At 46.6% G+C, this 16122-nt stretch overlaps 1 protein-coding gene across 2 annotated transcripts; it reads right to left on the bottom strand.

Moving 5' to 3' along the window:
- Positions 1-4273: 4273 nt before the first annotated feature.
- On the bottom strand, positions 4274-14467 carry LOC136478485 (formin-like protein 7). 2 transcript variants are annotated; one of them, XM_066476955.1, is made up of 18 exons: positions 13978-14467; positions 12545-13245; positions 12147-12365; positions 9831-12067; positions 9620-9740; positions 9446-9517; positions 9050-9148; positions 8877-8918; positions 8199-8279; positions 8031-8081; positions 7866-7947; positions 7205-7299; positions 6112-6183; positions 5925-6041; positions 5569-5637; positions 5399-5465; positions 4725-5071; positions 4274-4622 (listed from the first exon to the last, which is right to left on the bottom strand). In XM_066476955.1, exons 1-17 carry the CDS (start codon positions 14048-14050, stop codon positions 4839-4841), a joined length of 4431 nt encoding a protein of 1476 aa, XP_066333052.1. In that variant the 5' UTR covers positions 14051-14467; the 3' UTR covers positions 4274-4622; positions 4725-4838. The 2 variants fall into 2 exon arrangements, with proteins under 2 accessions (XP_066333052.1, XP_066333053.1); XM_066476956.1 differs by lacking the exon at positions 13978-14467 and having other exon boundaries at positions 12147-12361; positions 12545-12683.
- Between the last annotated feature and the right edge of the window lie 1655 nt (positions 14468-16122).

Raw genomic sequence — 16122 nt, 5'->3', positions numbered from 1 at the left:
CATGCAGGTGACCCTGGCTGCCCTCATCCCACCACCTCCCCCTCCACAACAGCCGGCACCACCATCACCTCCACACCCGTCGCAGCTGCAGGCGATCTTCCCCTACGGCATGCCCCAGACCAGCGAGACGGGGGTGCCCCTCCACTTGCTGTGGTGGCCAGCCTCGCCGTCTCCCATCCCGTCGTGGGCGATGGGCTTGACGACTCCGCCCATCTACACGATGGCCACGACCCCTACACCGTCGGCAGCCGCGGTCGCGGCGTCCTCCAGGGCGCACCAGCCGCCCCCGACCAGCGGCATCGGCTATGGAGGGACGGACGGTACCCTCGTCTACGGTGGCGGCGGGTACTCCGGCGGCGCCCTATATGCGGAGGACTCGTCTGCTGCTGCTCCCAACGGCGCCCATGCCCCTCCCAAATTTTACAAGCTAGAGTTCCCGACGTTCGACAGCGCCGTTGATCCGCTCAATTGGCTCAACCACTGCGAGCAGTTTTTCCGCGGCCAACGAACACTGGCTTCGGATCGCACATGGCTAGCTTCGTACCACCTTCGCGGCGCTGCTCAAGCTTGGTACTATGCGCTGGAACAAGATGAAGGCATGCCGACCTGGGAACGCTTCCGCGACCTGTGCCAGCTCTGTTTCGCCCCCCCCCCCCAATGCACGGCATGCGGCTGGCCGAGCTCGCCCGGCTACCCTTCCAGTCATCGGTCCAGGAGTATTCGGACCGCTATAATGCCGTGCTCTGCCATGCTCGTGACCTCAATCCTCGCCAGAAGGCGGAACTGTTCGTGGGTGGCCTCCCCGAGCACATCAAGGTCAACGTCGAGATACGGGATCCACCCGACCTTTAGACCGCCATGTATTTGGCCCAGGCATTCGAGCGTCGCGCGGTGGCCATGCCTCCAGCGCCTCTGCAGCAGGGCGCCTGACCTCCTCAGCGGTCTGGCCTTCCCCTCGCGTGCCAGGCGCGGGTGCTCCTCCAGCTGGAGCCCCTATGCCCCCAGGGGTCGGACCAGCAGCGGCGAACGGGGTGTCCCCGGTGCGCCAGTTTCGCCGCCTCACGCCGGACGAGCAACTAGAGCGGCGTCGACAAGGGCTTTGCTTCAACTGTGATGAGCTCTACGTCAGCGGCCACGTGTGCCCACGGCTCTTCTACCTCGAATCGGACGACTACATCGATGACGGGCTGGGGGATGCCGCGGCGATGGATGACGTCGCCAACCCCGCTGAAAGGTCCTAATATGGCTAGAGGGGGGTGAATAGCCTATTTAAAAATCTACAAATCAACTAGAGCAATTTGATTAGTATGACAAATAGCGTAATGCAAACTTGCTCTAGCTCTACAAGGGTTGCAAGCCACCCATCCAACAATTCTAGTTGCAATGAATACTTAGGCACACAAACTAGCTATGTAATTACTCACTAAGAGCTCTCAACCTTGCTACTCTAAAGAGCTCAACTAGATGAATGTAAATAATAAAGCAAGCTCTCAATTCTAATTACACTAAAGAGCTTGTATCAACTAGTTTGCAAGAATGTAAATGAGTGAGTAGAGTGATTATACCGACGTGTAGGGGATGAACCAATCACAAGATGTATATATATAGCCAATCACCGGGAGAATGACAAAGAAGAGAGACAATCGATTTTCTCCCGAGGTTCACGTGCTTGCCAACACGCTACGTCCCCGTTGTGTCGACCAACACTTGGTGGTTCGGCGGCTAAAAGGTGTTTCACAAACCTCGTCCACACGATTGGACACCGCAAGAACCGACCCACAAGTGAGGTAACTCAATGACACGAGCAATTTACTAGAGTTACCTTTCGGCGCTCCGCCGGGGAAGGTACAACTCCCCTCACAATCACCGAAGACGCCCACGAATAATCACCAACTCGTGCCGATCCTTCACCGCTGCTCCAACCGTCTAGGTGGTGGCAACCACCAAGAGAAACAAGCGAAATCCGCAGCGCAACATGAATACCAAGTGCCACTAGATGCAATCACTCAAGCAATGCACTTGGATTCTCTCCCAATCTCACAATGATGATGGATCAATGATGGAGATGAGTGGGAGGACTTTGGCTAAGCTCACAAGGTTGCTATGTCAATGAAAATATGCAAGAGTTCTCCCTTGAGCCGGCCATGGGGCTATAAATAGAGCCCCCATCAAATAGAGCCGTTGTACCCCTTCACTGGGCAAAACACGCTCTGACCGGACGCTCCGGTCATACCGACCGGACGCTGGCCCTCAGCGTCCGGTCGCCCGATGGACGCCACGCGTCACCAGCTTCAAACGCTGTTCGTCGGATTTCAACGGCTACGAAGCTGACCGGACGCTCCGGTCAAAACTGACTGGACGCTGAAGCCCCAGCGTCCGGTCGTTTCCAGTAAGCTCCCCGAGGCATGTTTTTTCGACCGGACGCGTCCGGTCCACCTTGACCGGACGCAGACCAGCGTCCGGTGCTCAACCCTACCCACTGTGCCGTCTGACAGCTCGACCGGACGTAGCCTTTCAGCGTCCGGTCGCTGAGTGACCCAGCGTCCGGTCAGTAGACCGACGCCAGCATCATTTCGACCAACTCCATTTCAACTCTAACTTCTTCACCCTTGCTCAAATATGCCAACCACCAAGAATTTTGCATCCGGCGCAATAGAAAATAGACATTTCATTTTTCCAAAAGCGCCGAATCTCAACCCTGCAAACACCTTGTGCACATGTGTTAGCATATTTTCACAAATATTTTCAAGGGTGTTAGCACTCCACTAGATCCTAAATGCATGGCAATGAGTTAGAGCATCTAGTGGCACTTTGATAACCGTATTTCGATACGAGTTACACTCCTCTTAATAGTACGGCTATCTATCCTAAATGTGATCACACTCACTAAGTGTCTTGATCACTAAAACAAAATGGCTCCTACATTTTATACCTTTGCCTTGAGCCTTTTGTTTTTCTCTTTCTTCTTTTCCAAGTTCAAGCATTTGATCATCACCATGCTATCACCATTGTCATGATCTTCGTCATTGCTTCATCACTTGGAGTAGTGCTACCTATCTCATAATCATCTTGATAAACTAGGTTAGCACTTAGGGTTTCATCAATTAACCAAAACCAAACTAGAGCTTTCACCCGCGGCTCCGGACGCCCAGGAGCCTACGGCCGCTAATGCTTTCGTGGTCTCTCTACACGCACTTGCAGGGATGCGCACGGACAATACGATGCTACTTCCGGTGATGGTTAAAGGGGAGCGGCTGTTGGCGCTACTCGACACTGGCTCCACGCACAACTTCCTCCATGGTGCGACGATGCGCCGCCTACGGCTTGCCCCGACGGGCGGTGAGCAGCTCCGTGTCACCGTGGCCGACGGCGACCGGCTCCCTTGCGAGGGCATTGCTCGCCACGTGCCCATCCGCATCGGCTCGGAGTCCTTTTCCATCACGTGCGTCGGATTGGACTTGGGTTGTTTCGACTTCATCCTCGACGTCGACTACCTACGGGCCTTCGGACCCATCTTGTGGGATTTCGAGGCCATGACGCTGTCCTTCTGGCGTGAGGGCAGACGCGTCCTTTGGCAGGGCGTGCGCAGCCTCGACACGGCGGCTCCACAACAGCACCTCACTGCACTCTCAGCCGACGCCCAGCAGCCGCTAATGGACTTATTGCTGCAGCAGCAGAGCGTAGTCTTCGACGAGCCCACAGGGCTCCCACCGCACGGCACAGTCCCTCGTCGACGAGTTCCGCACCCTCTACCTTGCCTTCCAGCTCGAGGACGAGCTGTTTGCGCAGGCGGGGAGAGATGTTATGACCGGCACCCATTATACAAGGTGTAGACCCATGTTATGGCAAGTGGAGCCGGACCAGGGGCCACGCGGTACTGCAGCATGTGGTACTGTAGCGCGTGAAGATTAGATTGGTTTGTTAGGAAAGAGATACGTTAGATTGATTCGGTTAGGATATTTCCTTAGGGGTCAAGTCAGTCATCTCTATAAAAAGAGAACCCTGTATCAGTTATAATCAAGTGAAACAAGAATTGTTTCCGGCTTCTTGAAGGGAGACGGGATTTCCTAACCTAGCTGCCTCCTACTGTGTCTCGCATGAACAGTGCTGCCGCTACTGTAGCACCACGGAATTCTAGGGCTGCAGGAGCAGCCGCCACGGCCCCTCACCGGCGTCGAAAGTACAGAACACGTCCTCCTCTCTTCCACCCCTATAACCTGCACAGTAACACCGGTAGGACATCTAGTCCTATCAGCTATGTACATCAAGAACCAGAGGTAAGCTTCAGTTTATCTGCTAATTATTAAGTGAACTGTTATATTAGGACTAACACGGCATTACTTCTCCCTAGCTTCCTGACAACAAAAACTGTAAGACAATAAAAGTGCCAACAGATTTTCTTGGACCATGGAGAATGCATACACTTTACATGGTATGGACACGCGATTACAGATTTGCTATAACAGGGGAATTCCCCAAGATAACAAGAGACAGCAGCTCCCTTCATGAGCTAAACGCGTTTGTGGAACCTTTCTTTACAACAGCAACAGATCTGAAAACTGCTATGTACATCAAGTGAACTGTTATATTAGGACTGCACAGCATTACTTCTCCCTAGCTTCCTGAAAGCAAAATTTGTAAGACAATGTCAGCGCAAACGGGTCTTAGACAAATGATACTACTGTTATATTGACATGACAGCTCCCGTATCAGTAGCAGTTTACCTTGTCATACTGCCTGAAGGAGTGCTACAAAACTTTCTGCCACTGGTCTAGGTGATCAAGTGGCACGAAATTAGTGAAGTGCGTGCTATGTAGATGCAAGACGGTGAGTCACCGTCACCGGCCTGAAATTCCAAGCTCCAGCGATTCCCCCTTCTTGTGGGCAGTTAGTTTGGCCTTCTCTTTCGAAATTCCAAGCTCCAGTGATTCCCCCTTCTTGTGGGCAGTTAGTTTGGGCTTCTCCTTCTCTGCTTCCGTTTGGGCTCTTTTCTTTTCCAGCTCCAACTGCTTAACATTCTCGGCAAGGGCCCGCTCAAACGTCTTCGTGAAGCTTAGCAATGTTGAGACAACTGTACATACAAATGAGAAGCAATCATAACTGTTTAGAAAATCCAAAAGTAGATTGCTATTGATGTGAAGATTTGATGTGCTCTGATTTGGAACAGGAATGCTCAAAGCCGCAAGAAGCTATCTGTAACTCCTCAAAAACAAGTTGACTAGATTTTAATATCCAAGTTACCTTTTCTTTTAGTTTAAACATGTCTAGTTACTTTTTCTTTTAAACAAACATGTCTCCCACACCTATAGACATCCATCTAGCTTTTGTACAGGGCCCATTTATCTTAGCTTTTGCACGATAGTAGGATAACTAAGCTTTTCAGCTCAAAAGAAAATACCTTGCTCAAAAGGACACCGCACGGGATCTTCACCAAAATAATGTGCTAGAGAATCGGCACTTTTCCCCTGCAAGTAAAATAACATTCTTTAGCACAAAGCGTGTGCTGCCTGCAAGCAGAAGGCATGCATAATGCATCAGGATAGTGATACTGTCGAGTCTTTGACATACCGCAGTGCTGTAAAGCAAAGCTAACAACCTTCCTTCAGCTTGGGCATCAGCAAGGAATAACTTCAATTTCTGAAATAAAAAAGAAAGATCTTCAGAGCATTATAATCAATATACTAATAGTGTGATGATGGCATCTTCATCTTTTCCCCATCAGTCTATTGTGCATACTAGAGATACAAATGAAAGAACAAGAGACATGACTAGAAATAGAATGAATGTGGAATGTGGAACGTGGGATCCCATGTGTTAGGCCTCATAAAGTGTCTTTGGTGAGCTTTTCTTCCACAACTAAGCCACAAGTTCTATCACTATCCACTCTAATAGCACCAGTTATACTAAAATACTGGGAAACCAACCCTGTAAAATATCTCTGTCTCTGGAGGATCCTTTTCAGATGTTGCCAGTTCCTGCTCCACTTTTTCCAGTCCTTTAGTTATTGCTTGCATTTCTTCTGCTAACTCCTTTAGTTGTATCTGTTTTTACTCCAGCTGTCAGTAGAAGAACAAAACCACATGGATCTATCTAGCATTAGATCTAAACTACCTTTGAGGCAGGTTCTAAATTTGCAAGATCCCTGCTGAAGTCAAGAACTTCAGGAAGCTTGTCCGAAAGAATCTGTTCAAATAAAGAACTTTGAGAAAGAGCAACAGAGTTCATCAACATAAAATGAACAATGCAAACATGCCTGCATGTATTGGTACAAAGATACAATTCGTGGGGAAACTCAATGCTAATACAATGAAAGTAAGGACACTAGTTCAAAGTCACACAGATTGGTTGATGACAACCTTTTTCATGGAAAGGAGCTCCAGTTCACAGGAGGAGGAACAAATTGCAGGGGTGTATTTTGCCAAAACGGTATGTTTAATCTTCTAATATGGTCACTACAACAAAGGAAGAAAGGGGAACCACAAACTGGGCATTGGAGGTCACAGATGTAAAGAAATAGAAAGAAGAAGAAAAATGCTGAACACAAATCAACTCTTCAGCGCACTAATGAATGAAGGAGCGCGTTATGTTGCGACCGGTCGAGTGTTTTGGGAAGAGCCCGACTGTTCTTCTTCCTTGAACCACACCAGCGTGCTCCCATCTCCGGTCTCAACTGCCGCCCCCGGCAAGCGGCTTCCTGCCGCCAGCCGCGCCGCCCACCGCCCGCCCCCGCCACTCCATCCCGCCCACCCCTAACCCTAACTGGAGGAGAAGAGCTCGAGCATCTCACACCCGCCGCTGGCTCCGCCCATTTGGTTGTCTCCCGCCGCCCGCTCGGCATCACCCCGCCGCCTCGCTCGCCGCCCCTGAACCCGCCGCCACCGCCGGTCCGGACACCTCCCGAGGTCCCTCCCCCTTCTAAGGCCGCCGGGCATAGAGTCCCGAACAGAGGAAGAAGACAACGCGGTGGGTCACGCGCTCGTGCTTCTAAGCGTCGCGTCGCGTGAAGTTTGCTATGAATGAAGCGGATCAATGTCTACTTCTAGAAGAACCCTAACTGTAATCGGAACACTAGATTTTGTAAACCTTCAATAATGACCTATCACCTATGTCATATCATGATGCCACTATGTCAGCGATATGCTTAGACATAACCTTGTTAGACTGGATGTCTAAGGGAGAGGAGGGGGGAGGGAGGTAGTCACACCTTGCATAGATAATGCATTAGAGTCATCCTATTATTACGTGCCCGTATATCACTGAGCTTAAGAAGACTATCCAATCTAAATCCAACAGCTGCACCTGAAAAATGGACACATGTGTAAAAAACTAAAAAAATTAGGTGAAAGAGCCAACATTCTGCTGTCAAATTTCATGAGGCTAAATCTTAAAAGTATGCCTTTTGCAAATAAATTAGAATACATATATGGTTTTTGGCTGTTGCAGGTTATCCAGTTAGTTGTGCACGCAACTAAAAAATACTGTCCAAAGGAAATAACACAAAAATCAACTGGAAATTTTGTCTTGTGTAATGTAATATTTCCGGATTATTTTCCAAGTTGATTAAATTATAGCAAAAAAGGTGAGCCTCGCAGAGAACATGAATGCAAGATATACACTAGTCATAGAATTGCAGTGAAATTGGCCGTGCAATTGGAAACTGGAATATTTTAATCGCAGTTGTACAGTTTTGCTCCAGCTCTTAATTTCCTTTAATCAATATTTTTGTATAAAAGCATAAGCCAACTATGTAATGAAATTAAATAAGAACCAACTGATAGCGTGAAACACTGAGCATTGTGTTCCTCCATGTTGTGTCATTTATTTGTAGGGTGAATACTGGTATTGCACATGGTTCGCTGACTCACCCCTTGCAGTTCCTTGGTTTAATGTGTTCCCCAAAGAAAGAATCGTCTGCATCACTCGCTTAAGTTTCAAAGAGCTCCTAACCTGGTCATGCAACATTGTACATGAACATTCGTTACATGTCAGTAAAGTGTGGAGATTACTTGATTAAATGATTTACAGCATACCTCTTCAGCAACCGAATTGATGGTATTCAAATTACTTTTTAGGTCCGCGACCTGAAAGAATATAAAGAATGATGCAGCAATAGTTTAATGTTTATATATTTATATACAAGAACAGTAATACAACCCCATGGGAGGAAGCATTTCACAAACATGCAATGTACTTCTGACCTGTGTAACAAACTTTATCTTAAATGACAAAATTCTCAGTTTTGACTCCACCCTTGGTACTTTCATCATCTCCAAGAAAAACTACAAACACAAACGAAAATCAGCAATGGAGTTATTTGATTCAGGGATTAACTGCACATTTTAAGATGCATGGAATGGGTTAACAAATGAGGGCCATATATCCCAGAGGTAAACTAGCTATACCGATTGTAGAAAATGGCCATCTCACCATACCAACTCACAAGAAACAGCCAAAGATTAGACACGAATATTTAAATTGTGTCCATCTTGCAATCTTCCTGCTTATGATCAGTGTAAACTAATCCTTAATTCTAAATAGCTGACACTTTCTTAGCCCTCGGTGGGATTTCTAGAACAACACTAATAACTATAACTATAACCATCATTTACCATCATCCACTTTGCAATTTGTTTGCCATGCTTGTTTTAGACAGATTTTTTTTTCAATTTATGACCTTCTTTGGTGTGTGTGATTTGATCCTAAGTGCTAGTATTTAGAAATGGAGGAAGTAGCTCGCCCCTCCATTAAGGTCTAATGTAAGGAACAAGCTCTTTCCTGTCCCTTAATGGTGGCATATGCACTTTTTCCCAATCATTTACCAAACATAATTCGTCGTCCAAGGAGAATAGAATATCACAGGGGAAAAAAAAGAAGACCTGTTCACAGTTCCCTAGGTTCTCCTTTTTGCCTGTATAACCCTGAAAAAATTGAAAATTACCATGTCAATATACGAAGCTGATGGAAACAAATACTGCTGGTATACCAGAATACAATTCACGAGAAAACTAATAATATTTCAAAGCGGAATAGAGCAGGAAGAAAAATGTACTTTGAGTAGTTCCATTTCTTCCTTAGTTGGACAGAACTTTATTAGGTAATCTACTCGATCACCATCAACTATGGAATCATCAAGGGCAAGCACTGAACCCTGAAAGAGAAAAAAAATAACCATCCACGTAATCAATACAATCAGCAAATATTGTCACAAGGAACACCAAGAGACTTTATTTTCAGCAACAGATGTGATGGACTTATTAAGGTACCCGGAAAGATCGGTTCTGTCAAATAACTTATTCTTAACATGAGCTTGAGCTAATCTATTCTTTAACCTTCCAGCAAGGCTGTGCATCAATTATGCTTGAATTCTTTCTTACTTATCAAGATACTAATCCTAATAACCCTACAAAGATATTGCTATCTTAAGATAATGTCACTACAAAGTTACCATTAGATCAGGCAGTGGCATCTTAATGTTTCTCAGCATAATTTCACAATTCTTTGAGCGCTGAAGGTCAATCTGCATAGAAGAAGTGCAACGTTAATTGTTTTATTTACACTTAAGTTATCATTTAACTACTTAGATGAGAATAGTTGCATAAATCGGAATGGATAGAAGTACCAGATGAACTTTTTCTTGCTTTGTTGCAACAGAAGGGTGTTGTCGTTGCCGTTTTGCCTCCATATTTGGCATCGTTACAGAGAAAAGACTTTCAAGCTCAGAAATATCAATCTCTGGAGTCCTGATAAAGATAAGCATGGATAAGTATATTCCCTCCCCCCAAAAAAAAATCAACTAGAAAGAATTCCATAAAAGAATGTTCTTATTATACCTAGATACTTCATCAGACTTCTGTGTTTCAGCCCACAAACTTCCCTGTATTGCTCTTGACACTTTCACCCAGTGCAATGGCTTCAGCGGGGTCCTTTTAGATGCCTGGTTGGCACGTAAACTTCTAGGACTTTTTGAGCGGGCTGTGCTACGATCCTTTGCACCAAATGAAAATGCTGGAGGTGGGGGAGGGTTAGAATTGGCAGCACTTCCCTTCGTAGGTAAAGAATGTGACGAAAGCTTATGATGGGGGCCTGGTGGAGGTGGAGGTGGTTGGATTGTTGGTGACTTCTGTGAAGCATTGTTGGCCACAGCAAGCTTAGGAGGAGGTAATGGGGGTGAAGGTGGTACTGATGGTGCAGAAGTAACACGGGATGACAGTGGTGGTGGAGGCGGAGGTGGATGAGGGGCTGCCACGCGATTTCTTTTACTTAAGGATGGAAAACTTTGTGAAGGGGGAGGTGGTGGAGGTGGAGCAGGAGGTGTTTGAGAAGAATGTGGTGGTGGAGGTGGAGGTGGAACAGGCGGTGTTCGAGATGAAGGTGGTGGAGGAGGTGGAACAGGTGGTGTTCGAGAAGGAGGTGGAGGTGGAACAGGCGGTGTTTGAGATGAAGGTGGTGGTGGTGGAGGTGGAACAGGTGGTGTTTGAGAAGGAGGTGGAGGTGGAACAGGCGGTGTTCTAGATGGAGGAGGTGGTGGAGGTGGAACAGGCGGTGTTCGAGATGGAGGAGGTGGTGGAGGTGGCACTGGCAGTGATCGAGGAGGTGGAGGAGGTGGAACAGGCGGTGTTTGCACCCGCGTATCACTGTCTGAAAATGTAGGCGTCAAAGACGGGGTGTCTGGATATTCCATCGTTGCACTGTGCTTGTTATCTACAAACTGCGGTTGAGACAATGAGACTTCAGGTTTATTAAGTAGTGGAGAAGGCGGAGGTGGTGATTGTGTCTGTGGAGAGGAAAATGGTGGAGACCGAGTTCTCTTTTGTGGATCTGGAATTACAGATACAGCATATGGATTTGAGCTTGAAAATGGCGCTGATGGTGGTGGGGGTGGTGGATGTGGAGGCTGATGTGGTACAACTTTTTCTATAGTGATTTTTACCTCTTCACCATGTGTCAAAGGAAACAACATCATGCCTGATTTTGGTGGAGGCGGAGGTGGTGGTGGTGGTGGCATAGTTTCAGATCTTGTCGCTTGAATTGCAAAGGGCCTAGTGTCTGGATTTTGAGGTACTGCAGGCAAATCCGTCAGGAGAGATGCTCTTGGATTGCTTAATTCCTCATCCAGTGACGATGAAGCAGCTGGTGACAGTAAGAAATCATTGGGACCTGTAGCACTATCAGTTTGTAATTTCCCACGAGTTTCGTAGGAAGGTTCTTGTGATTTAACCAGCTCTTCGGTTCTCAAAATATCTTTAGGCGGGACTGATGGTTCTGAAGGTGGAGAGGAATGCACGGTTGCTCTAAGGGAAATGCTGATGGTACTTGTGCTAGTATTTTTGGGTAACTTATCGGGAACAGGGAGTAACGAGACAGTGGGTGGAGGGGGAGGAAGAGGAGGAGGTGTGCACAAAGGTAACAGAGATGCTGTTGATGCTGGTCTGTTTTCCATCAGAGGGGAAGGTTCATGTTCAATTGGAGTTTGTGAACCAGACCTCTCAGTTGATGCTGATTCTGATATCTCTGATAATACTTGGACTGCAGAGTCAGACATCGCTCGCCGAGGCTGAACCGGTGAAGATGATTGTTGTGGCATGATTGTCCTTGAAGACAGGTCCATTGGTGAAGCACTGGTTTTTGAAATCTTAACCTTAGAAGGTGATAACAATGCTGTGGTGGGTCGCGTTCGCGAACGAGATGGCACTGTAGTTTGTGATTGGGATTGAACATCAGCTGAACTTGAATCTTGGGGGATATGTCTCGGTTTAGTGCTGACCAGCATACCCAAATCATTTCCGATCTTCAGAACAACACTAGAAGAACTAATTTCACCAGGAAAACTTTCAGATTCAAGTTCTTCACGAGTATCAAAGAAAGCCTCAGGTTCATCGGTAATGGATGAGATTTTTAGCTGGTCTGTGTGGGGTATAGTATCCTTCTTCCCATCCAACCAGTCCAAATGGTTAAAAATATCTAGCACCTTAGCAAATTCTTCAACCCCAAGTCCTTGTTTCTCTTGATGAATAACAGGCTCTGTTGTGACATGTGAAGTAACTGCGTCCATATCGGAAAAGATAACCTACCATCAACAGAACTTGCATGTAAAAATTCATGTACTGCAGGAATAGTCTAGTTTGCCACTTGGCATAAACACTTACCTCAAACCGAAAATCTTTAGGGAATTGGTCTTTTGCATTCCATAACATGTCTATGTGATCACGATTAAGCATCAAGATGTTTGACCGGATGAATGCTGTATTGAACATGATTCGGAAAACCATCTCTTCACGATCCAGATCCTCATACAAATTGATACACTCTAGGACAACATCACCTTGGACATGACACTGAAGGCCTATTTTCACCAGTTCATCTGCCTAAGTTCAGAAATGGTCAATTCCTTTCTAGTGAAGGTTACCAAGGAAGATAAAAATCTAAACAATATTCAAATTTTATGTTTCAAGAGATTTATGACATGGAAAACTATTATACAAGACAGTACAGTAGCTAACAGCTTAAAAGCAGAACAACGAATGACCCGGTAGAAGACAATTACCTGTGAGTAAAAACGGACAAGGTTGCTTTTCTTTGGAGTTGAAAAAAGAACTTTTGGAGTCTGATCAGGGGGCATGAGTGGATCCGGGCCGTATATCCTGAATATTGGACGGAAACCACCTTGGCCGTGAAAATTTGGAACCATCCTCAAAATAACACAATCTAATGTGAGGGCTCTATCAGCTGGAGGCCATTCAGGCATGACATTCCTCGTTGAGATATAGCGCAAATATCTCATTTGAGAAGGCATGGAATTCAGAGGTGAAAACATCTCCAAAAGCTCCAAAGACGATTGCTTGTAGACCATATCCAGTGTTTTCTGCTCGTCGGAATAATGCCCCAGGTATATTAGAAGAGCAGCTAACATGAAAGCCAGAACAGGCCAGCTCCCTCGTTCACAGTGCATTAACAGTAAGTTATGCTGACCCAAGGAAAGCCAGCTTTCGCTGGACTTCAAGATGCAGTGGATCATTTCCATGGTGAGGAGTGGACATCCCTCATAGTGGCCAGGGTAGTCCAATACAGTCATACCATACTCAGACAAAATATGGTATATAGGGCTTTCTTCCTCTTTAGTCCCAAAATTCGAAATCATGAATGAGTGGTCGCGAAAATTTTCCAGAAGATCTGCTGCAATGCCTCTAATGTGAGCTTCGAAATGGTCCCCTTCCACCTCTTTCATGGAGAAGCAATGATCAAAAACTGAAACAAAATATAATAATCTGTGAGTCAAACATGCAAAGCAAGTGTAACTCCATGTAGCTATTTAGTCGTGTCTACATCAGTTGCTACTGATGGTACACGTACTATTGTTACCATCATATGTGCCTTATGAAGTCATGATTAATGTAAAATTTGAGTGTTCAAGCAACCATCCATCTTTCAATCATTATGTAGTCCTTTGGACAAATCTTAAAGCATTCTAGAGGGCCATGATAATTGGTAATACATGTAGCTACATATACTAGTGCATTTGCGTAATTTCATTTTGAGATCACCGGGGGGATGAACTATCCCCACCTGAATTTCATTACCACAGATTCCGGCAAAAGCCGGTAATGGTAGTTACATTTTTGGGTCATGAGCCCAGAGTTACAAAACAAGAGAGGCGACAAAGCAGATAAATATGAAAGCTAAAAGGATCACTAAAACTTCCTAACTCTACAATTCATGCGTGATACACCCAAAATTGAAGCTTTGAGAGCAATTGCAGGTGAATGCTCGGAATTTTCTGATTGCACCTTCCTAAGCTCATCACAGCTCAACTAAATCAAGCTTAGACAATGCAGATAACGTCATATCAATCGAATTGAACTATTCCTTGCACTAGGCTGCTAGCCTGCTAGGGGCCTAGGGCACAAGCACAACAAGCATTTGTCTACTGGACGCTACTAAAGGAAGGCACGGAGGAATGCAAAGGAAGAACTCCGTTACCGTAGATGTTATCTGTGATGAGGAGCAGCCCATCGGGCGGCTTCTTATAGAAGAACTTCCGGAACAGCGACATGGCGCGGCAGGACCAACAGCTCCAATCTCTGGATCACTTCTGTTCGCAGGAACTCCAAGAGCTGGCTCAACTCAACTCCAGCAATCGATTCGGTTCAATCTTTCGCAATACAGCTGAAGGATACGCTACGCCGAGAATCCCGCCCCGCCGAACTCAATAGCTTGCCCAGGCCGTGCGGATTTGGGTTTGGGCCGCTAATTGCTGCGACGTACGTACTGTAGCAAGAAGATTACAGGCAGATAGGAAAGAGCTGCTACTGCTCCGGCTCCGTTGAATCTCTTGAGAACTCCGAGGGTTTGGAATCAAAGCGCGCAGGGAAAAAGCAGGCGTATTTCAGTTGGCAATTTGAGAAATGAGAAATGGTAAGAGGAGAGAGATTGGAGTTCGGCGGGGACGAAGAAAAGGCAGGAGGAAGACGATAAGCGGTGGCGTTTGACCATATTTAATTATTTTATTTATTATTAATTAGGCGCAGCTGTTATTTTGTTTTCCTACTAGATGCTCCTTGACTCTACCCTTTGGCTGCTTAATTCTTTATTGTTTCGTCAAAATGGCTTATTTTTTAAGAAAAAAACTGATACTTCATCATTTGATAATAATATTTCCAGATCGAGCAGATATATGACCCGAAGGACTTACTTGATTCTTAAATTTGGTTTACCAACTCTAGATTTTCAAATCATACTCTTGGGGTTTCATAGATCTCTCTCTCGGTTATTCTTCATTTTCAACAAATTAATTGATGAAAGCTACATTGTAGAAAGGGTGTTCCTTGGATGAATAGCTTGTTAACAGTTGCGTTATTTTTTAAAAAGAAAATTGATATCGATTTCTTGTAACAGGCCAAGAAGTGTCCGTTGCTTTCACAATTACCCCCCCCCCCCCCCCCCCCCCCCCCAAAAAAAAAATCTATCCTTTTTTAGTTTCTATATCTACGCAAAATAAAGTGACAGAGGTTCTATATCTACCCAAAATAAAGTGACAGAGGGTTTGTAGTTTACAATAACTGAAAAACAAATCAGGAGGCAGTGACGTGCGATTCGGGGATCTCGAGTAGGGTCGGCAGTTGGTCGTTGGATTTGCCGCCAAGTTCCGAACGAAACTTTTTACTGGAATCATCATTCCAGGCAGGATGCGGCAGTGATGCTATTTGCTATCTGGAGCCAAAGCAAATCCCAAAACTGATTGCTGTGTACGTACAAAAGAAATTGTTAATGCATTGGTACTAGATAACAATGCCTAGTGAAATTAGTGAATAAAGTACTATATTATTGTACAAAGTGGCCAAAGGAAACTGTCAATTTCGTCGATGTCGTCAGGGGAGCTGGAAGCTCAAGTTAACGTGTTACGTGCCCCGGTAGGTGGCTGACGTGAGACGTGACGATGATTGGCGGTGCCCGTGGTGTTGCCCAAAGTTTCGTTCATGTGCAGCCCACAAGCTTGTGCTGTGCCCGAAGTCCCAACTCCCAAAAAGGGGTTGGAAGCACGTCACCTGCCTGCCGGCGTGCTGCTGCTCTGCTGTGGAATTTCCTTCGCGGTGGGTAACGCCATCGTGGGGCCCTCCTCTCTTTCCTATCCTATCCTACTAGTCCTACGTGGCCTTGCCAGAACGTCAGTGGCCACCTCTGCTGCGATTTCGCAGAGCCTTCTCGTGGGCGTCGGACGGTCGCGGGCGTCCATCAACAACGACGCGCGTGTGTAATGCCAGGGACAGGCAATCATGGCTTGGATCATCGTTCTGAAAAATCCCCGTCGGCCGTCGCAGTCTGCTGCAAGATTGGGCGGCAGCTCATCTCATCATCTCAGGGCCTCAGGCGTGCGATGCGAACGAAGCTGATGAAGTGGAGCACGAGGAAGGAGGTCAAGGTCCAGCCGACGAGCGGCAGAGCAGGGCCATGTGTTCCACGTCCGGCGCTTCTGCGGCGCCCGGCCGGCGGGCGGCGTCGTACGCATCCACCCAATCATGGACTCCGCTTCGTCGCTTCTGCAGCCTAAGCTACTAACCGGGCTGGGGAACACAACAGGCTCCAGGCACAGGCGAGAGGTAGCGCATGCACGCCGCCATCAACAGC

The sequence above is a fragment of the Miscanthus floridulus genome, chromosome 8, assembly GCF_019320115.1.
Source record: "Miscanthus floridulus cultivar M001 chromosome 8, ASM1932011v1, whole genome shotgun sequence".
Classification (NCBI taxonomy): Eukaryota; Viridiplantae; Streptophyta; class Magnoliopsida; order Poales; family Poaceae; genus Miscanthus; species Miscanthus floridulus.
The sequence above is the reverse complement of the archived record's forward strand: the minus strand, read 5'-3'. Positions and strand labels throughout refer to the sequence as shown.

Coding starts and splice junctions, on each gene's coding strand:
- LOC136478485 (XM_066476955.1), bottom strand. CDS start 14,050: ATGTCGCTGTTCCGGAAGTTCTTCTATAAGAAGCCGCCCGATGGGCTG. Junction 8,280..8,876: donor ACCTAGGGAACTGTGAACAG/GTCTTCTTTTTT, acceptor TTGTGTTTGTAG/TTTTTCTTGGAGATGATGAA. Junction 5,072..5,398: donor GCGGTGTCCTTTTGAGCAAG/GTATTTTCTTTT, acceptor TTGTATGTACAG/TTGTCTCAACATTGCTAAGC.